The sequence below is a fragment of the Hemitrygon akajei genome, chromosome 12, assembly GCF_048418815.1.
Source record: "Hemitrygon akajei chromosome 12, sHemAka1.3, whole genome shotgun sequence".
NCBI lineage: Eukaryota > Metazoa > Chordata > Chondrichthyes > Myliobatiformes > Dasyatidae > Hemitrygon > Hemitrygon akajei.
Window position 1 is genome coordinate 59,752,609 of NC_133135.1, and position 23,546 is coordinate 59,776,154.

Below are 23,546 nucleotides of genomic sequence, written 5' to 3' on the forward strand. Positions count from 1 at the left end.
TTTATAAGTTCTGTTCCCAAGGGAATGTCCCTTAGGAGTCTGGTGTGAATATGAAAGGGCAGATCATTGCAGCTGCCCACTCATATAAATATATGACAGAAATGTCACTAAGCAAATCAATCTGTCCACTAAAATGCCTGCAGGGAACTGCTCCCACAGGTGCACACCAAGATTCAGTTTCTAGCACCTAATTTAAATGTCATTTACCCTGGCAGAGAGCTCTCTCTCTCTCTCTCAGCAACTCTTCTCCTGCTAAAGAAAAATCAAAGAATGTTTGTTAACTTGCTTAAATGTTATGTGTAAAATATTAAAATCGGTCTCTAATATTTTAATTAGCGTAATATTGTAAGAACAAGCTTACAATGTTGCCAGCGGTTTATGCTAACGAAAGCAAACCTCAGACCAACCAGATCACTGGGGGAAATAATTAATTGGACTCAGTTGAATAAAATCAATCCAAACGCAGGTCCATTCCCTTTGATCCAACCAAGATCTACCGTAAGTTCCATGACAGCTCTATGTTCTCCCTGCATTGTTTTTTCCTTCTCACCTTCCTCTTTTGGCTTCACATTTTTTTTTTGTTTCTTGACTCTCAAAACCTGGTTCTCAAGTTGGAGGCAATTAAGAACATTCCAGTAAATGATCACCGCCAGTTTTTAATGCTGAGTAAAAGTTTAAGAACCAGCTGATACCAATCAGAAGACCTGTTATGTAACTAATTACAAATTTTATGACCTCCCCCTTTCCACCTTCAAACACAAGATGCATCATTTCTCTTGCCATCGTGTCTGACAGGTTCATAATTACACAAGTATTTGTCAAAATTATGACATCAAACTCATCAAGCCATCATTAGTATGATCAAAGTCGAAGACTAAGAACATCCACGGCTTCATGCAGACTTGTCTTAAGCATTCTCTGACACCATCTCATTCACCACCCAATGCTGAAAATACAGGATCAATTGAGATTTTCAAAACTTTATTATTTATGGGCACCAATGGAAATAGAAGCAAAATTAGGTTTATCGTCACTGCCTCATATGATGCAAAATTTGTTGTACTGCAGCAGCAAGACAGTGCAAAGAAATTAAATTACTACAGATTTAAAAAAATAAACACCTATAAAAGAAAAGCAATAATTTGCTAGTGTTCATGGATTCATGAAAAGTGTTTATGGAAAAGTTTCAATTAGATTAATCATGATTGAAAGAAACAGTAGAACTTGATTATGGGGTAATTGCCTTACTGTGCAGTACCCTCTTTCTGAGAATCATCAATCCAGATATATTAGATTTAACCATCTTAAAGGATTCAGAAATGCAGCTAAAATACAAATTGAGTAATACAAATTGGAAAAGGTAGATGGAGCAGCAAATGGAGAAGGGAAATATGGAAGGAAAGCACAAGAGTGGGAAAAATCCTGCAGGAGATTTTCAAAAAGGAAATGAATTGCTGGTTGGCACTGGAAGCATGGTGACATTTGCAGGTTGCCCAGTGCAATTCTTATTAACTGATTTGATTAAAAAATGCATTTCACTGTATTTCCTATGTACATGTGACAAATAAAGCAAGAACAATGTGCTCAAGACTTCTGTTAGAAGAAATTAGTTCCAACACTTCTCTAGAATTTAAATTAGAAGCAAATCAAAGGCATTCTTGCATATGTCAATGTTTAAAAATAGTAGCAATTTTTTTTTGTCTTGAGATGTAAAGTAGAGCCAGCAGCATAACACTGATTGGAAGATATTCTGAAGGATACTACAGGCCTAAATATATTTTTCCAATAGCTCCATAGAAGCTAGATTTTGTTAAATTACAAATTTTTACATAAATACTTGGGAGCAACACTACTTTGCTCTCACTAACCTATTCCCACTCCCTGCCTGACGCATGCAACATAGTGATGATCAGTCAATAAATGGTTAATGCAGGAGCTTTCTGCCATTCGACAGCTGGTGCTTCCAAGATCCTTTTTCCAGTTGTGCATCAGGTAGATCATATAGCTCTCACTTTATCACCATGTGAAGCCAACTGGGAAAAAAACTGAGAAGGGATGGTGGTGGTGATGGGGCTGGAAGGAGGGTGTTGGTCTGGAGAGAGAGGGTGGGGATGGAAGACTATCCCAAACATAAAACTAATGTTTTTATACTGCAGTAATAACCGGGAAAGGACATTCTGCATCTATAAGACAGAATGAGCTACTGACATGAGAGATCACTGCCGTTTCTTTTGAGCATTCTTGAGCTGCTTGGCAGCCATGACCCTTACCAAGCACATGATTAAATAGAGATTTTCATTGCATTGCCCTGGAGGTGTCTCGTTCAATGTTCTGGGCCTGTCATTTGCTCAGAATGTCATGAATGTCATTTTCCAGTGCAGCTGGAGGGAGCAAAGAATCTTGCTCACCTCATGGTTATGCTGCTTTCCAAATTCCAAAGCCCATTAAAACACAAATAAACCCTGAAGAGATGAGAAAGCAGGTGGGAATGTGTGGCCTCCAGTAGGTCATGACATCTTAATTTTATTAACCATTTGCTAATAACTTTGTTGCCTTCACTATTAGAAATGAATATAAATGAACACAGAATGAATGCTGTGTTATACATATTATAACAACAAGCTTCAGATTTAAAGTGACTGAAATTAGTAATTTTCAGCTGTTTCAGATTATTAAATGAACATTTTGGTAATATGTAAATCTTAAATAAATTAACAGCTGACAATGACAAAAAACAAATTCTACCTCAATTCATGTGGAAGATATTTTGTGATAAAATGTAAAACAACTACATCAGTTGCTGTAACCATCTTTTACACAACTCTCATATCTCCCAGTTACAACCTTTTTCTTTAAGATAATAGCAAGGAATAAATCTCTAATCTATATTCCTTGTATCAATATTAAATCATCCAAATGAAATACAATACTGGTGGGGTATAGTGCAAAATTTAATGGGTTCTGCACCAGCTTTCCTCAACTTCGGACAGGTGTCCTGGTGCTGATGGGCACTGTGGGGTTTGAACTGATCTTTAGACATTTACTGTGTATACAATGGACCCATGTCTATTGAGAATTGGGCTGATACTACATACACTCAAAACAGTTAACTACATGAATATTCTCAAAGCTCAGTTGTTAACATGCAATTCAAGTCAATCTACTTTAAAGTGTTATTTTCCATTTTAGATGCATCGTTAATCAATTTCATTATGGCCGGTAGTAGTAGTGCCAATGTAAGTCATTGTCACTACCTGTAAGGAGTTCCTCTCTGTGACCATGTGGGTTTCCTCCGGATGCTCCGGTTTCCTCCCACATTCTACAGATGTACCACTACTGTGAGTGAGTTGTGGGCATACTATGTTGGCACTGGAAGCATGGCAACATTTGCAGGCCGCCCAGCACAATCCTTGCAGCACACACATAATGCTGGATGAACTCAGCAGGCCAGGCAGCATCTATGGGAAAAAATACAGTCCGTGTTTCAGGCCAAACCCTTCAGCAGCACAATCCTTGTCGATTTGATTTTTTGAAAATGCATTTCAGATAGATAGATAGATACTTTATTCATCCCCATGGGGAAATTCAACTTTTTTTCCAATGTCCCATACACTTGTTGTAGCAAAACTAATTACATACAATACTTAACTCAGTAAAAAATATGATATGCATCTAAATCACTATCTCAGAAAGCATTAATAATAGCTTTTTAAAAGTTCTTAAGTCCTGGCGGTAGAATTGTAAAGCCTAATGGCATTGGGGAGCATTGACCTCTTCATCCTGTCTGAGGAGCATTGTATCGATAGTAACCTGTCGCTGAAACTGCTTCTCTGTCTCTGGATGGTGCTATGTAGAGGATGTTCAGAGTTATCCATAATTGACCGTAGCCTACTCAGCGCCCTTCGCTCAGCTACCAATGTTAAACTCTCCAGTACTTTGCCCACGACAGAGCCCGCCTTCCTTACCAGCTTATTAAGACGTGAGGCGTCCCTCTTCTTAATGCTTCCTCCCCAACACGCCACCACAAAGAAGAGGGCGCTCTCCACAACTGACCTATAGAACATCTTCAGCATCTCACTACAGACATTGAATGACGCCAACCTTCTTAGGAAGTACAGTCGACTCTGTGCCTTCCTGCACAAGGCATCTGTGTTGGCAGTCCAGTCTAGCTTCTCGTCTAACTGTATTTCCTCATGTGCATGTGACAAATAAAGCTAACCTAATCTCATGCAAAAGAGAGGTAATCCACTTAAATTGACAAAACAAATATGGAGTGTTTGTTCAGTGATACATAATTAAAAGATGGTGTTCAAAGGGATCCACATCCTCCTATTACAAGCTATTAAGACAGCAAGACAGCACCTGGAATCCCATCAATTGATCCAACTCTGCACCCAAGGCAGAGCATACCTGCAAAAGTTAATCAGATTGATTTCCGGGATTTGGGTTTGGCTTTTCAGCAGAGATTAAGCAGACTGGATCTATATTTTCCATTTTAGATGCAAACTAATCTCAATGAAACATACAAAATTGGTAAAATATTGGAGGGCTTTACAGGGGAGATTTGGGGATGAAATTTTCTCTGTCTGGTACAGGAGGTTGAATCTCGAACCAGGGATCACAGCCTGAAATGAAGGGATTGGTCATTGAGAACTAAAATAATTAATGAGTCCAGCCAGAGGGAGAGGAATGCTGGGAACTCCCAAACTAGATGCCAAATCATGCAATTATTTTCAAGATAGAAATCAACATATTTTTGGATATTAGGGAGTGAAGTGATTCGTGCTAGAGGATGGCACTGATCACCGGCAATACACACACACACTGAAATCACACAAGAAACATCCCTAGAAACATTGCAGTCTGCACTTTCAGGAGAAATGGTAAAGTATGTAAATTAAGTCAACAAGAACGATGGAATTTCATTCTTAGAGTGTCCAGCATTCTTCACAATGTTTTGGATGTACTACCATAAAAACAACCGTGATAAACTGTAGTATTTTTTAATTGGATTCTATCTTTGTCTGATTGTGGAAGAGATCAGTATGCTCCCAAACCTTTGCAGTGTATTTCCTCTCTTCCCTAAAAGCAGGAAGCACACATCAATTGTTCTGCTCACTTCTTACTTAATGTTCTCTTTAAAAATGGCCCAGTTTCAAAACCTGAGCATGCTGGTGTATGTATCCTCTTTGTTTTCTTCACTTCCTCTCAAAGGGAGTGGCCAATGCAAAGATATCTTATTAACTTAATGCCATTAATCTTGGTTACTTTATGCAAGTGTAAAAGTGCTGTCAGAATAATAATTACTGGGGAATCATATACAAACTTAATCTTTTCCACAAAAGATACTCAAATTGTTGCACTTGTCATCAAAGTTCATTTGATAGTCAGGAGCAGCAAACATGACTGATATCTCACCTCTTTAAAATCGGAGTTTCTGCGGTCACATGAAACATCCTAATTGTTAGATCAAATAAAGCAGGAAGACCCAGGATTCATGGTGCTTTCTTCAGCAGGTACTGATATATTGAGGCAGATAAGTATATACGTAATTTTAAAAAATGATCATTTTTGCATTTTGGACTAAAGTGTATCATTTATTTACTGTAATATACAGTGGAATGAATTCTAATTTTGCGTTGCAATAAAACAAACTGTGCTCTACTTCACTTTCCGTTGATGCTTCTCGAACACAGGCTCCGACAGATGCAGAATGTTGAAGTACGCCAGGAAGATCAAGAAGTGGAAGCAGGAAATTAGGGACACCAAGACAGGGAACAAGTCTGGCAGTTGTGGTGGAGGAGCTAGTGTTACACTAATCAAACTAAGACTTGCCATGGCTATCACAGATAGAAGGAACTGTAGGAGTAAAAAAAAGTTGTTTGTTACTGTTTTTTTTTAAAACATTCAACTACAATTTCTTTAATCCATTTCGTATTTTAAGGGTGTAAATCCCAAATACTGAAACATACTTAATAATCTTAAACCATAAATAACCTATAAATTCTATAACCCAACACTAGCTGTATAGTATCATAGGACATCTAAACTATGAAACAAACCAACCCGAGAAAAATAAATCGACAATCAATTCTTGATGCAAGAGAAAGTGAAATAATTAAAATCAGTTCTCCAGTTTCAGTTTGTTCTTTAATTAGAACTCTTCAATAGGAGGTCAAAGGGTTACGGTCCCATATGGTACTCCAGATATTAGCATCAAGTTCTAGGCTCATACTCCAATGCATCTCTCAGAAGAGAGAGCTGTCCTTCAAGTAGGACATTCTAGTGCAGCCTGTTTGCTTCTTTAAGCAAGTATAAGAGATTCCTCAGCATTATTTCAGAGCTGTGTATTCTTTATTGGCCTTTATATTAAGAAGGCCAATTAGATGAACTGGAGATAGATACTCGTTTTTTTTACATGCCCCCTCAAAAAAACTCCTCCTGTGTTGCCGATTCATACTAATTGCTGGGCAACACTGAACTAACAAAAACTAAGATGAAGCATCTTGAGAACCATCTCATACGTTGCATGTACAAAAACACACTTCAAATTCATCACAGTCCTGAAACCAATTGTTTACATTCACTTGTCAGTATTCGTACATTTCTTCGTAAGTTCTACAAGATTTGTATATGCAGCTCTCTCAAATTCATTAGCATTTCAACCTTAGAAGTGTACTGTTATGAAAGTGTCCATTTCCTGGACAAGCCATTCCTGTGGCTAAGTTAATAATAATAATTAGCTTCCTTTCAATTTGTCTGAACTGGATTACAACCCAAGACCCAATATTGAAGTCTTGGGTGCTTTGGAAAATAAAAACAAATTTAAAGCAACGATTTTGCAATGAACCATTTTTTCTAAAGTACTGAGATTACTTACTGAAAGTTTTGCAACGCATGATGAGATTACAAAGTGTGGGAAGTACCTCTTCAAGCTCTGCACAAATGGCTGGAGCTGCAGATCCTCCACAGACACTTTTTCAAAGGCTGATAACAACTTCATTGTGACGAGAAGGAATGTCAAAGAGCTAACAATATAAGGGAGGAGTAGGCCATCTTTTAGCAACAGGGGAAACATGCTGTAAGAATATAAAGGAAAAAATATCAAATGAAAAGTTGTATTCCAATTCAATTAGATTTATGTGTCTAGTGTTATCAAGTTAAACCTGTTACCTTGGATATAGTACTGGCAACTGAAGATTAACAATACTGACTTCAGCATCTGTTGTTTCCTTTAGTGAGTATGTTGCAAGGAAGCCAACAGGATGGATTGATCATTAAATTAGTCAGACTTAGTGGCACTTCACCAAAAACACTGTCTAGTACCCAAAGCAGGAAGAAGACTTGCCTTTAAGCACAAGAATTGAAAGCAGTTCCAAAATATTCTTTTTAATATTTAAAATAATATGATTGTTATTTACTAAGACTACATGAGATAATTTTTTTTAAACTTGTAAAAAAAAAATGATTTTTTTGCCCCAAATCTTGAGTTTGATCTCAATTCTACTAGGAAAAGAAATGAAGAAATATTTAGACGTAGAACCAACATGGAAAAAGTTGTACAATATACATGTAGCGATCTGTCATGTAAAACTATTGATCTTACCTAAAAGTTGATACCAGCAAAAACCAGGTTGTCATGAAGGGCAGTTCATGTAGAATCAATAATACAGGTCTGAAAACCAGCAAAATAAGAGCAGTATAAACAAAGATTTGGACAAAATTGAACTGAAAATACCAATAAGTAAGCTCACAGCTTTATATGGGGTGAATTGCTCAGACGAAGGAGGTCATGGGTTCAATCCCAGTCTCTGCTCCTTTAGCTCGCCTCAGTCGGGGCAGTCGCAGGATATTACAAATAGTCTTAAAGCTTTGTGCAGTAGGGAGACGGAATCCTGGACATTTTCACATGAATCAGCATGAACACTTAAAGCTTATATTTTAACAGGCACTTCATTGATATTGCTGACAGGAAATACCATGGTCTATTTGACCATATGATAAATAATCCTACATTCAATAGATGACCAGCCCACTCAATTTCTTTCAAGGACAAAAAAATATGAAGAATGGATGTGTGGAAGAGGCAGAATAGCAGCAGTGTCTAACCAAAAATAACAGCACTAATGTTCCTGGGTAAGTGCAAAAGATTTGTAACTTCTACTTATTATATCTCCCTTTGTCTTTTACACCCCCATCAGCTCATAATTACTGATAGTAAACCAGATTAATCAAGCTTATATTTGATGGCTAGGCATGCGGGTCAATAATCTTTGAGTGTCTGGTGCCAATAGAATTATGCACCAGGAAGGTTCAATCCCTTCAGAAAGAGAGGAAATTTGAACAAAAAAATTTTTTTTAATAAGAAAATGAATACAGAGGGAATGTTTGTGAAGTATTCCATCAGGAGTAAAGGATTGTTCAACAAAGTCATGGGATGATTGTTAACTGACAGGAAAAATTGTAATCGGATTAGTAAATAACTACGGAATAGTAATTTTATCTCTTATCTTTCCCAACCACTTTAGTAATAGAAATTTTATTCATGAACATACTTCACTTCAGCTGCTCCATTCAGTCTTGCATAACAGACCCCAAACTTTTTTTTGATATATAAATAACAGATTAATCTCAATTAAAAAAATTAAATCTATTGCAGACTGCTTTCTAATGAGGTAATTCATACTGGAATATCATTCTTCAAATGCAGGCACTTGCCTGTACCAATGTTTAATCCAGATAGTTGTTGTAAAATGATTGCTGCAAGTCTTTGGCTATTCCTAACCCAAGTGCCAATCATAGAACCATACCGCTGCCTCAGTGGATAATTCTGGAACCTTCCTCATCTGAATAGCCTAATGCTTTGCTACACAATCAGCTTTCAGTGCAGGTCAATAAATTAATTTTGTCAATTTTAACCAATGCCAGCCACAAATTTACCACAGCTTAAAGCACTAGCCAAGCTGGTAATGTGATAGAAATCGTGAGCATAATTTGGAGAGAAGCTAAAATATTTTAATGCATTGGAACTTTTTCAATGCAGCATTTATTGAAATGATGCCTTAAACAGAATATTTGAATTATTTTGCAATAGGTCTGTAAACCAAGCTGCCAGGACAGATCACTAAACCTGATAGTAGAGTGACATTAAAAAATAGAGATTTCTTAAACCTATTAACATGCTGTTTTACAATATATCTAACTTGCATAAGCAGATACAGAAACTAAAATGTAATAATTTCAGTTAATGCAAGTTGAATGCATTGTAACATGTTATCTGTGCGAGTACACTGTGCACAATGTTTATTATACTGTCGCTTTCAGCCATATACTCATCACTCATGTGTCTATTCCTTAAAGCATTGATTGCTATGATCACCATGGAACTGAGATTGGATTCACATTCGTCATACACACATCAGTCTGTCAGGTACAAGGAAAATAACTTCCATTTACAAGTAAAGCTTTTCCCCTTAGGTAAAAGCAGACTCTACAATAAGCTAAACAAATACATTTTGAAGATTAATAATGGAACTAACCAAATTGAGCCAGACAAAGAGATCACTGAGGTCAAATGCCAAGGGGTAATAAAATTAATATGGTGGCTTAAGTAGTTAAACAAAATAGCTAAATAATTTTCCAATAGACCTGTAAAGCAAGTCGCTAGGAAAGATCACTGAGCCTGATAGTTGAACCAGAGACTGAGAAATTAAATAAGAAACAGAATTGGTAGGATTGGTCTAACCAAAAAGGATTTTTTTTCAAGGCTTAATGTTCCTTTCCTGTTCCCAAGAACTTCTATTCCTTAAGATCAGCAAATTGCCTATATTATTCCATGTAATGCAATCACTCAATGTGATTGGAACGGGACACTGAAACAACTACAAAACACGCATGCTTCTGAGTCACAACTTCTCTACCACACAACAAGTTTTTGGATGCTACTATTGCGTAGTCAGTAGAGGTGCTGCTCCAGAACTCCAGCAACACAGGGTCAATCCTGACCTACAATGTTCTAACTTCCTTCCACATCCCACTGTGATATATAAACTGATTGTTTGACGTAAGCTGCCCTTAGTGTGTTTATGAAAGGCAGAATCGGAGGGAGTTATAGGAGCTGGATGGTCAGCATGAACCTTGTGGGACAAAAGGTCGATTGACAAGCTGTATAATTCAATGACGCTAAATTGCTTACATTGTTAACAGCATCAAGTTATGGTTATGAGTTATAGGTCACCATCCAATTATCCATTCTTCCAGAGTGAGTTCTTAGAATACATTATGAATATTCAGCCTAGACATAACATCATGTGAGTCAATGCAAACTGGTTAATGAATTGCAAGAACTTACTTGATTTGTATTTGCTCCCTCTTTCCAACCTCTGATGTGACTGACCTTGCCAAGGTCAACTCAGAGCACAAAATTATCAAGATAGCATGGGAGTTCCCTTGTCTATTTTACCCCAATAATATATCAGGCTGAACAATTAACCATTCTAAAAATGTGGTCACAATAGAAAGTAAAACACTAGCAAAGGATCAAACTTTTTAAAGTTAAATATTTGTCTCTGTCTCTCTCTCCACACGCATGACTGTGTGGCTAGGCACAGCTTAAATGCTGTCAATAAGTTTGCCAATAACACCAATTCTTGTTGGCAGAATCTCAGAAGACAATGAGGTGGTGTACAGGAGCGAGATAGATTACTTGGTTGAGTGGTTTCTCAACATCAACCTTGCACTCAACCCAGGAATTAATTGTGGACTTCAGATAGGGGCAGTTGGGAGAACATACCCCAGTCCTCTTTGAGGGATCAGTGGTGGAAAGGGTGAGCTTCAAGTCCCTGGCTGAAGAAATCATGCCAGTGATTACTCTTCATTTCTCATGAAGAAGGCATGAAAGTACAGTACTGGTAACAATGAAGTTCTGGCCATTACAGAAACTTGGTTGAGAGGGACAGGAATGGGTGCTTAATGCCCGAGTTTTCAATGTTTTAGAAAAGACAGAGAGAGGGCAGAAGAGGGGTAGGGAATGCTGTACTACCAATCAGGGATCATATCATACCTGCACTTGGAGAGGACATAATGGAGGGCTCGTCTATTGAGTCTATATGGGTAGGACTCCAAAATAGGAAGAATGCACTAATGGGATTGTACTACAGAAACACTCCCCACTCCAGCCCCAGTAGTTACTGGAATATTGAAGAACAGATATGCAGGGTCGTTGAAAAAAGGATCTAGTACTTTCCTGGCGTGTATAATGAATAAACTCTTCTCAGACTTCCAGCGGGTAGAGGTATTGATTTAAACCAAAGTTTTGATAACAAACTCTGACATCTTCATCAGGGATGATGCCCAGGCGTGTCCAGGCTGGTGGTATTTATAGCCCCAACATCTGTCCCTCCTAATTGGTTAGTCCTCATCCAATCAGGTTTCCGCTTGTTTACAAATCCAGTTCTTACTTAGAGCTAGACCTTGGTCTTTGTTAAAATTGTTTACCTCTAGTTTTATTTCAATGGTTTTCTTCACCAGGTGATCCCAAAGTCACTGTAGTTTTGTGCTGCCAAAGTCAATCCTATGGCCTTTGCGAATGCAATGTTCTGCTATTGCCAATTTCTCCAGCTAACCCAAACAGATACACCTCCTGTACACTTTGACTTAATATCTGTACCCAGCTGGAAGCCCGAGAAGAGTTTAATAGGGTTTTCAAATACAAACCTTCTTAGTGTAAGAGGTTTAGGTGGAGCAGGATTTGCTAGATGCATCCAGGAGAGTTTTGTAAATCAATATGTAGACAAGTCCAACAAAAGGGACTGTACTGAACGTGGTGTTAGGTAATGAGCCTGGCCAGGTGACTGACCTTTCAGTGGATACGCAGTTAGGGAACAGTGAATACAACTCCTTAACTGTTAAGATAATATAGATAAGGATAAGTATGGATCTGGAGCGAGTGTATTTAATTGGATCAGAGCAAACTACAAGAGCATTAGGCAGGAACTAGGGAGAGTGAATTGGGAACAACTGTTTTTGGGCAAATCCATATCTTGGATGTGGAGGATGTTTAAAGACATACCTGTCCTGCACAGAGGACAGGACAGGTATGTTCCAGTCAGAGGGAAGGACAAGGATGACAAAATAATAGAACCTTGTATGTCAAGAGAGGTGACAAATTTAGTCGAGAAGAAAAAGGAAAGATGTATAAAGTTTCAGAAGCTCGAATCAAACAGTGCCCTTGACGATTATAAAGAAGTCAGTAAAGAACTCAAGAGGGGAAATAGAAAACCGAGGAAGAGCCATGAAAAGTCCTTGGCAAGAAGGGTTAAGGAGAATCCTATGGTATTCTACACATACATCAAAAGAAGCTAACTAGGGAGAAAGTAGGACCACAAGAATAAAGGGGGAAATACTTGCTTGGATGAGGAGGAAGTGGGCGAGGTCCTTAATAAGTATTTTACATTTCAGTATTTAACATTGAGAAGAACATGGAGAATAGGGCGAGAAGAGCCAAGTACACTGATATGCTAGGGCATTTTGAGGTAAAGGAGGAGGTTGTGTTGAGTCTCTTAAAGAGAATTAAGATGGATAAGTCCCCAGGACCTGATGGGATATGCCCGTTATTGAGATGGGCAAGAGAAGAGGTTGCTGGAGCCCAAGGTCTTTTCCTCTCAAGCCACAAGTGAGGTCTGAAGGACTGGCAAGTGGCTAATGTTGATCCATTGTTCAAGAAGGGAACCAGGGATGATCCTGGAACTTATAGACAGGTGAGTCTCTAGTCAGTGGTAGGGAAGTTACTGGAGAGAATTCTTGAGAATAGGGTTAATGAGCATTTGGAAGACCACGGCGTAATCAGGGAGAGCCAGCATGGCTTTGTGCAGGACAATTCATGTCTTATGAACGAGTTTTTTTTGTTGAGGTGATGAAAGTGATTGATGAGGGTAGAGCTGTGGATGTCATCTACATAGAATTTAGATAAGGTGGTTGACAAGATCTCTCATGGTAGTCTCATCCAGAAGATTAAGATACATGGGATCCATTGTGAATTGGCCGTTTATATTCAGAGCCAGCTCTTCCATAGAAGGCAAAGGACAGTGGTCAAAGAGACTCATTTTAGCTGGAGGTCAGTGATTACTGGTGTTCCGTAGGGATCTGTAATGGGATCTCTGCTGCTTGTGATGTATATAAATGACTTGGATGAAAATATAGTGGGTTAAGTAAGCTTGCAGATGATATGAAAATTGGTGGTGTTGTGGATAGTATAGAAAACTGGCAGAGGAAAGAGTGGGATATAGATCAGTTGCAGATATGGGCAGAGAAATGGCAGACGACATTTAATCAGCCAAATTTGAGGTGTTGCACCTTGGCTGCAGAAATGTAAGAAGGCATCATACTGTTAAGGGCAAGACTCTCAACATTGCTGATGAGCTGAGGGATCTCGAGATCCAAGCTCAGAGCTCACTGAAAGTGGCTACGTGGCTTGATAAGATGGTTAAGAAGGCATTTTGCATATTTGCCTTTATTAGTTGAGGCATTGATTTCAAAAGTCAGGAAGTTATGTTGTGGCTTTATAAACTCTAGTTCGACCGCATCTGGAGTATTCTCGTCACCCTATTATAGGAAGGATGTTGAGAATTTGGAGAGGGTGCAGAAGTTTACCAGGATGCTGCCTGGATTAGAAGGCATGTGCTGAGAACATGGAAAAACTATGGTTGTTTTCTCTGGAGTGGGAGGGCTGAGGGGGAAATCTGATTGAGATTTATAAGGTTATGAGAGGGATAGATAGACATACTGTATCTTTTTCTCAGGTGTTGAAATATCTAATAGCAGATGAGAGGGGGTCATTTCAAAGGAGATGTGATGGTTAAGTTGTTTGTTTGTTTTTCCACACACACAGAGGTGGGTGCCTGAAATGTGCTGCCTGTGGTGGTGGTAGAGTTAGAAACATTAGAAACTTTTAAGAAATGTTTTGAAAGGCACATGAATGTGAGGAAAATGGAAGGATATGAACATTGTGTAGGAATAAGAGATTAGTCTAGCTTGCCATTTGATGACTAATTTAATTGGTTCGGCACAATATTGTAGGCCGTGGTTGTGCTTGTTCTTGTGCTGTGTGGTTCTATGTTCTATTAAGTGCAATATAAAATGTGCTCATTGTAAGTCAGCTGACTGTTTCTAAAGTTTGATTTCATTAACTTTAAATATTGACAACTAATTTGAACACTTAGCCAAAGCACATGACAGTCTGAAAATTCTAACTCACAGTATTACTTAGACAGCACAAGGGCCTCAAGGAACTTAAAGGAGCTTTCTTAATGTGTTAGAATTATAATGGAAACTATTGGCACATTTCTCCTCTGTTATTGCAGACATTGTGTATATATATCAGAACATGCAGACATTTGTAGTCATAGCAAAAGAACATGATGTTACATGAGTGATAACCATTGAACTGCAAGAAAAAGGGAAAACCTGTTCCAGTTCTGATGAAGGAACAATGGGCTGAAATATTAACTTTTAGACTCTCCACATATCCTATGAGGCATCCCCAGTATAATGACAAAATGAGAAGAAAATGTTCCAATTAAAAAAAATCATAACACAGCATCATGGACAATAAAAATACCAAACATGTCTGAGGAGATAATGGCCTATGAAGAGCAAGGTCCCAGATTCAATGCCAAGTGGACACCTGACAAAGAAAGATCATTTAGAGGAATAAATAGGTTTCTCACTCCTGTAACCCCAGCAAAAGGGGGGCCTGGGTTGATCTATGACAATCTTCCAAAAGTAGAACACCATATCAACAATGCCCATGAACAGCACCACTGAAGTGAGGCTGAGGATCGCTTATCACATGGTTTATCTTGTAAGACATTAAATAACAAATTCCCAAAACTTACATAGCTGCCAGAAGTATAGATTTTTCATGAACTTGGAATGAAAACAGGAAGAATGATAAGGAACAATTCACCTAGAAATTACAGAAAAAATTAAAAGAAATTTAACTTCGCTTATGCCAGGTACATATTGCAAGAAAGTATCAACATATTTTCTTCAAACTCTAATTGTGTTCCCTTCTAAAGAATCTCAGTACATAGAATGGTACAGTTGCACAAATGTTAGCAACCCTGAGAAACTTTGGTTCAGTTATTGTTCTTTTCCCAGTTGTCAATGACTCAAGATAGAGGGATGGGTGCAGAGCTTGCCCTGTGATTTTTCACTTGTATATATCTCAGATCAAGAAATGTTCAAGTCGAGCAGTGGCCAGATGGACTTGAGAAATGTTTATCACTATTTAAATATACTTTCTTACTGAATATACAGGGGCTCAGAGAAAACTGCTACACAAGGATAACTTGCATAATTGTATAAATGAAGAGCGGGGTCATCATAGGTCCCAGCACAATCCAATATAAAAGATAGCCCCTCATCACAAACAACACCAAGTCTAATCATTATCACCAAAGAAAAATTTTTTTTCTTATTTTAACTTGGCGATTCTCAAAATAAAATTTAGTGATTATTGGAGTCTGTCCACTATGCGTCTGCAGGTTTCAAAAACTTGCTTCTACGTGCAGGTCTAAAATCATTCAAAGATTGACTGATTATGGAATATTGACCAAAATTATTGTCTTTTCCCTTCTAACAAAATGGCACAACAATTCTTGAGTGAACTGTCTGTTCCAATTCCACCCAGAGCAAGATGGTTTTTTAAAAAATAGGATGAATATTGTTCTTTTTTCCGCCAGGGTATTCCACTTGACAACTGCCCAAAGAAGCATGATGGAAATGAAGAAAAAGACAAATTGCATTAAATATCTCACTTGTATGGGTAATTAAAGATGCAGGAATGCTTATCTGTCAAATTATTGTGCATCATTCATGTCTGTAGCTTCTAAGCAAAAATTTGGTTCAGAATTATAACACTTAGTAATTTAGTCCAGAGTGCTTGAATTTGTTTAGACTGTTTATAAATTAGTTAAAGCTGAAATATATGATTAAGTAAAAGTAAATCCATATTCCAAGAATAAATAGGCATATCCAATCCACCCAAAGCTGTCAGAACTTACAGAATTGCAATGATTCACAGGATTTACAGAGCATTTTTTGGGTTAATTACTAGTGCATATTAGCAAATAGTCAATTCATGTTTTTTTTTTTTACAGAAAGTAAATTTAATTTAAAGTTAAAAGCATGTTGCAAAAAAACTGTTGGATTTATAATTGCGCTGTCAAGGTTATTCTCCCACCTATTTTATTCCTCTCCCTTCCTGCAGGCACCAACTCTTATTTGAGATCTGCAGCAGCTGCCTGCCCTCTGGAATTTCATCCAAGCCATCAATCTTGACTAAACAGCAAGTGTTGGTGCAACAGCAGGCACATATCCAGCCAGAATTGGTACACAACAGATAAGACTGGAAGCATTCAATTTTTGCTCTTCAGAGACAGGGTGACGCCAATGACAATAGCACAATTACACTGATCTGTGCCTTCACTGCCAACAGAGCACAGTTAAGATGATGGTTTTCCAATGGTGTGTCTGTAGAGTGGCCCACTCCACCACATCACGGAGAAACGCAACACAAATGGATTATGTTATTATCCATCTTTTCTGTCATTGCACATATATTAGATCACATTCACTGAATAACTGCCAAGCTACAGAAGATTAAAATCTAAAGACGAAGATCAACTTTTTTCTTCTGCATTTTTATGAATGTTATAATTTACTATCAGAGGACAAAACAAAAAAAATATTCCCAAGCATTAATAAAAAAAACAAAGGGCAAGTAAATGAACAGAACAACACAGAGCAGGAAGATGATAGCTCGAGTTACACAATCAATTCTGACATACCGGTATACATGCTAGTGCCCTTTGGACTAGGAAAGGGAAAATCTGCCAATTTCTCTATTTGACATCACCTTCGCAGAAAGGAAATAGTTGAACAAAAAGGATCTCAGGGAATGGGCCAACACTAAATGGACTGAGCTGGAGACCACTCCTCAAGTGACATCTGCCTTCAGTCCTAACCAATTAGCTATTCTTGATAAAATCACAGGGAAAAAAAAGTATTTAACAATGAGGAGGTTAATAACAGTCCACAAACAGACTTGACAATAAAACAGACTTCAAAAGGAATCACTAAGGTGAGAAAAGAGAGAACTCTGGTGATTTTGTTTCTAACTGAGAAGAACCAATTCTAGACAGGGCAAGAGGACACAGAGTCGAAGGACAACGCCGATCACCACAGCTTAAAATCCTTTCAGCTCTTATTGTCAAATGAAAGTTAATATATATATATATAAAAATAGTATGTAATGCATGTCAATTCACAAAATGTAACTTACCAGTGCAAATTTGAATCCCTTTATTGTGGGATTCATTGTCAACTTCACGCATGTAGGAAGAAGTGTCAGAAATGTTGCGGCAAAACTGACAAGAAAAACAATTATTGTTAAACAGAGTTAATTCAATCACTTCACATCAAGCGAAAAACAGACCTTCACCTATTAAAATGAATATACATGATTTGCCTCGAGCTGTTTTGTGAAATTACTGTGAAAGACTTGAAAGATCAGGAAATCAATGTATGGAGAATCACTGATTAGAAGCAAACACTTGACTTTAAACACCAGTCTAAGAACACTGCCCAGATCTGTTTTACCACTTGATAAAAGCAATTTGAAATGTTGTGAAATTTCTTCATCCACTTCCATTTACCATAAGGTAGAAATAATGCTCTCCTCTCTAAATGTCAAAGCTAAATTAGAGAATAAGAATGTGCCAAGTGCATGTCCAAAAAAAAACAATAGCCCTTAATTGCCCTTAATCTTCTATCCAATAATCCCTTCATATTTTCCTTGCAATGTGTCCCCATAATACTTTCATTGCATTTCAGAATAATTTAAACCATAGCACAGATGCACACTACTGTGCAAAAGTCTTAGGCACCCTATATTTTTTTTAAAATATATGGTTTCAGATGGTATGGCCTCCACAGAACCTGATCTCAACATCATTGAGGCTGTCTGGGATTACCTGGAGAGACAGAAGCAAGTGAGTCAACCCAGTTCTACAGAACTGTGGCAAGTTCTCCAAGATGCTTGGAACAACCTATCAGGTGATTTTCTTATAAAAGTACATGACAGAGTACCCAAGAGAATTGATGCAGTTTTAAAGGCAAAGGGTGGTCAAACCAAATAGTGATTCAATTAAGTTTTTTACTGTTTACCGCTCTTTATAGTAATTATCTTTATATATTTATAAATTTTTAATTTCATTGTTTTTGAAAGCATTTTTGCTTTACAAATTTTTTTTTAATATATGTGCCCAGGACTTTTGCACAATACTGCATTTATTGCGTGCGGTTCAGGGCACCACACCATAGGAAGGATGGGGTTGTGCCAGACGGAGTAGGAAGGAGATTCACCAGGATGTTACCTGGATTAGTTACGAGGAGAGACTGAATAGGATTGGTTGTTTTGTCTGGAGCAGAGGAGCGACATGATACAAGTATATAAAATTATGAGAGGAATAGCTAGGGTAGATATCAAAAAAGAACATTTTCTCATAGTAGGGTTTTCAAAGAACAAGAGGGCACAAGTTTAAGATGAGAGGAAGGAGTTTTAAAGGAGATCTGAGAGGGAAGATTTTTTTTAAGCAATGGTTGATATTTGGAATGATCTGCCAGAGGACGTGGTGGATCCAGACACAATAACTGCATTTGAAGCATCCGGACAACAAATTAACTAGAAATATACAGTCCTAAAGCAAGAGTAATGAATTAGTGTAGATAAGCAATACATTGGGACAGACATGGAGAACTGAAGGGTCAAATAAATCTATGACTCCACCTTTCTTCAAAATCTGAGCCTTAATTCTAGGTAGAAGTGACAAAGGGCTAAGGAAGATGGAATCTGATTGGAGAGGACAGTGGACCATGGAATAAAGCGAAGGAGCTGAGGAGGAAACTGGGGAGATGAACATGCAGGCAATAAACAAAACTGCATTTTCCTCTCGAATAATGCTGGAAGGATTTAGCAGGCCAGGCAGCATCTATGGGAAAGAGTAAACAGTCAACATGTTGGGCCGAGACCCTTCATCAGGACTGGAAAAAAGAAATTAGAAGTCCAATCTAATCTTCTAATATCTTTTTTGCAGTCCTGATGAAGGGTCTCAGCCCGAAATGTTGACTGCTTACTCCTTTCCATAGATGCTCCCTGGCCTGCTGAGTTCCTCAAGCATTTTGCATGTATTACTTTGATTTCCAGCAACTGCAGATTTTCTCTTGTTTGCATCTTCTTTAGTCTTCTGTCACTTCCACTTATCACCTCCCAGTTGCTTATATCAAATAAATCTCCCTCCTCCACTGCCTGTCTTCCTTTCATTTAGATTCACCTATCACCAGTCAGCCTTCACTCCACCCTTTTAAACTGGTTCTTCCCTTTCTTTGAAAAGGTCTTGACCCAAAATTTCAACTGTCCATTTCCTTCCATAAATACTATCAGACCTGTTGAGTTCCTTCAGCATTCTATATGTTTATATCTGAGCAACACACTAACACTTCCTGGGATTTGTACTGTCATTCTAGCTGTACCAATATTGCACTTAGTATTTTTTGTCTTGAATGAGCTGCATGCTACGTGCCCGAAATCTATCTTCTGTTGTGTTGCCATATCAACAGATTTTGCATATTCCCAATGACATTTTTTCTCCTATTATTCCTATATCCATCCATATTAAATGCTGCTTGCCACTCATTAGCCCATCTACCAAATCATTATTTTATTCCTCGTTAACTCAATATGAGAGAAATGCAAAAAATATACATCCTGAAATTGCTGTTCTTCACAGACAAGAGTTTACTCTTCAAATCTTTCCCCAATTTCATATCTTCTCAAAATAAATTGTTTTCCTATGTTACGATCAACGAGAGAGAGAGAGAGAGAGAGAGAGAGAGAGACCGAGACCATTTGAATGCAGGGACCTTCCTTTGGGAGCAATGAGCAAGAGGGAGAGAGCGACCATCACATGCAGACAAATTCCTACGGCAGCAGCGAGCAAGAGGCTGGTAGATGACACTGAACACACGCCTGCCTTCTGCACTCTCCTCAATGATTTCAATCTTCATTGGTGCTTTAATCGGTGAGATTGGCAAGAAATGGAGTCGATCATAGGCTCGCGCCCTATCTCCAGGCTACTCGGCCTCAAGCTTCAGTCAAAGCCTCACTGAACACCCTTGGAAACAGCAGAGTGCCTGATAATACACCACCAAAATGTAGATCACAGGCTCCAACAATAGCAGAAGCAGATTTGAAAGAAAAGTAAGATGTAAAAGAAGTGAAAGAAGTAATTTCATGAACCGCCTGCAGGATGTCGCTCTTATTTGCTGGCGCCATCTTCTTCCGGGGAAGTATTTACTTTCAGCTAATATACAGGGCTGATGCACATTAAGTGTCATAGAACATTTGTCCTGAACACCATCCACATAACACTGTCATATACGACACCAGCATCCCAGCAGACTGCTACTGAGCTGCAGCTTGTCCTGAATTGTGGGCAATTTTAATGCAATGGACACATGCCTAGGGAAAGAAAAACAAACTGGAATTGGACTGAGATGTCAGAGGCTACTTGGGATGCACAACATTTGGAGCATTTAGTAAGAAGTGGGAGCTTCTCTTTTCTGCCAGTATTGCACTCAACCCTTACAACTGAGATGATGCAATGGCCTAGAATGCAGCCATCTTCAAGTAGGCGAGTGAAGTCTCTCTCACTCCTCACCAATGAACTGACACTGAACTATTGCCCCAGATTGCTGTGACGCAACACTGACATAATTCTGACTCAACTTTTCAAAATTCAACGTTAAGGTCTATTTTGGAAATAATGAAAAATCGCTTTCACACAAAGGTGTTTACTTCCAAGTACTCTTTCACAAAGGAAAGGTAATGCAACAACATCCAACTGACCAGGATGTTGTACAGTAATGGATAGTGAGACAGTGAGAGAGTGCCTACGTCCACATACTCATGACCTGAGTGAAGAAGCTTCCCCTCATGTTCACACTAAACTTTTCACCTTTCACCCTTTACCCATGACCTCTAATTGTAGTTCCACCCAACCTCAGTAGAAAGAGATTGCTTGCATTTACCTTTTCTATACACTTCATAATTTTGTATACCTCCATCAAAACTTCCCTCAATTTTCGATGTTCTAAAGAATTAAGTCCTAACCTGCTCAATCTTTCCACATAACTCAGTTCCTCCAGACTGGCAAGGTCCTTGTAAATTTTCTTTGTACTCATTTAACCTTTTTTACATCTTTCCTGCAGATAGGTGACCAAAGCTGCACATAATACTTCAGATTAGGCCTCACCAAAGTCTTTTACAACTTCAACATAACATTGTATCTGTGTCCTGTACTCAGTACCTTGATTAATGAAGGTCAATGTGCCAAAAGCTTTCTTTACAACCCTATCAATAAATTATGGACCTGTATTCCCAGATCCTTTTGTTCTACCATATTTCTCAGTGCCCTGCCATTCACTAAGCAAGACCTACCCTGGCTGGTCCTATCAAAGTGCAATACCTCACACTTGTCTGCATTAAATTCCATCTGCCATTTTCTGCCCACTTTACCAGCTGGTCCAGATCCTTCTGCAAGCCATAATGGACCACTTTTCAAATAGAATCTTGATTACTTATAGCCCAGTGCATGATGAAACAAGGATATACAAACAGGTTCTATTAATCAATGATGTAATGATTGAATGCACTAAACTGATTAACTGAAACAGAAATGGGTGTAGAAGGAATCAAACTGGCCAAAGGACAACTTAACTAAAAGTTGAGGGTGTGACAAATGTGACAGTTTAACCTTCAAATCATCAGTTCTTACCACTTGGCATGAGTGAGCATATTAACAAGACACCAGGTGGTCATCCAGCATCAGCAAAATCTCTCCCAAGCAGAAATTTTGCAGCAGACAGAAGTTTCAAGATGAGTTGGCTCAGCCCTTCTGAACAAGCACAGAGAAATGGGCAAGGTCGAAAACCAGAAGTGTAGTGTCAGCCATGGAAATTGAGTGCAGCAGATGAGAGATACATCAAACTGACACACCTTGTAAATCAGAAGTCTTCCAGCACTGCTATCAGCTCTGAACTCACCAAACCCACTGGAACCCAAGTACACCCCTTTGCAGTCCAAAGAAGTCGTCAGAAGTAGTCTTCATGGAAAATGCTACCAAAAAGCCATTCCTCAAAGTGGAAACAAAACCAAGAAACTCACCTATGCACAAAAATACAAGGACTGGAGTGCTGGACAATGGCAGCAAGTGATCTGGACTGCCCAGTCAAAATTTTAAATTTTTGGCTCAAGCAGAAGGCAGTTTGTCCATAGAAGAGCACAACACAGATGAGTGTCTGCAGCCAACAGTGAAGCACGATGGAGGCTCCCTGTAGACTTGGGACTGTATTTCTGCAAATAAGAGTTGGCGATCTGGTCAGAACTAATGGAACCTCAATGCTGAGAAGTACAGATTCTCATCCATCACACAATACCATCGGGGATGCGTCTGATCAGTTCCAACTTCATTCTGCAGCAGCACAATGACCCCAACACATGGCCATGGTCATAACAAACTATCTTCGGTGAAAAGAAGAATAAGGATTTCTGAAACAGATGGTACGGCCTCAATGGAGTCCTGATCTCAGCATCATTGAGACTCAATGGGACTACTTGGAGAGACAGAAGCATGCACAGTAGTGTAGGGGTTAGCACAATGCTTTACAGTACAGGCGACACGGGTTCAATTCCTGCCGCTGCCTGTAAGGAGTTTGTATGTTCTCCCTGTGACTGTGTGGGTTTCCTCTGGGTGCTCTGGTTTCCTCCAACAGTCCAAAGACATGCCAGTAAGTAGTTTCATTGGTCATGGTAAATTATCACATGATTAGGTTTGAATTAGGGGATTGCTGGACGTCATGGTGCAATGGGCCGAAAGAACCTATTTCGCACTGTATCTCAGTCAATAAATAAATAGACACACACATGCACACACACGGACACACACACTCATACGTATATATTTCTTACTGTAATTTTTAATTATGCGTTGCAGTGCACTGCCACCACAAAGCAATATATGCCAATGATATTAAACCTGATTCTCATTCATTCACTCCAACTAGCCAGTGGAAAGGGCAAGTATAGTCCGAGAGTAAATAAACCGGAATACTGCAGAAAACAAAAAAAACTGTGCCTATTACATAGTTTGTGATTTACAGATACTGTTGCCATTAAAATTTGCTGTGATTTGAACTAATTCTGGATAAGCTTCTGCGCTGTATAACTTCATAACTCTGATTCTGAGTACTAATCAACCGTCTTTCCCTCCCACCTGGAACAACTTTTGTTTCCCTTTGTTACCCATCTATAGCTAACTGACCCGGCCACCTCAATTGATGCCCATTTGCAAATCCCCATATTATAAATACAGTTTTTCTGAATACATAAAACCAACTGATCTCTATGGTGTCAGAGATAGACATAC

At 38.6% G+C, this 23,546-nt stretch overlaps 1 protein-coding gene across 2 annotated transcripts in view; it reads right to left on the reverse strand.

Annotated features, from left to right (window-relative positions):
- Nucleotides 1–5,568: 5,568 nt before the first annotated feature.
- The window catches only part of alg6 (ALG6 alpha-1,3-glucosyltransferase), a 49,923-nt gene continuing 31,945 nt past the window's right edge, over nt 5,569–23,546 (reverse strand). The window contains exons 10-14 of one of the 2 annotated variants that reach the window (XM_073063208.1): nt 17,345–17,429; nt 14,895–14,965; nt 7,607–7,675; nt 6,881–7,079; nt 5,569–5,859 (exon numbers count right to left, since the gene is read on the reverse strand). In XM_073063208.1, the coding sequence (XP_072919309.1) occupies nt 5,662–5,859; nt 6,881–7,079; nt 7,607–7,675; nt 14,895–14,965; nt 17,345–17,429 (622 nt within the window). In that variant the 3' untranslated portion in view covers nt 5,569–5,661. The remainder of the gene's footprint in view (nt 5,860–6,880; nt 7,080–7,606; nt 7,676–14,894; nt 14,966–17,344; nt 17,430–23,546) is intronic. The other variant, XM_073063209.1, reaches the window with a different exon arrangement.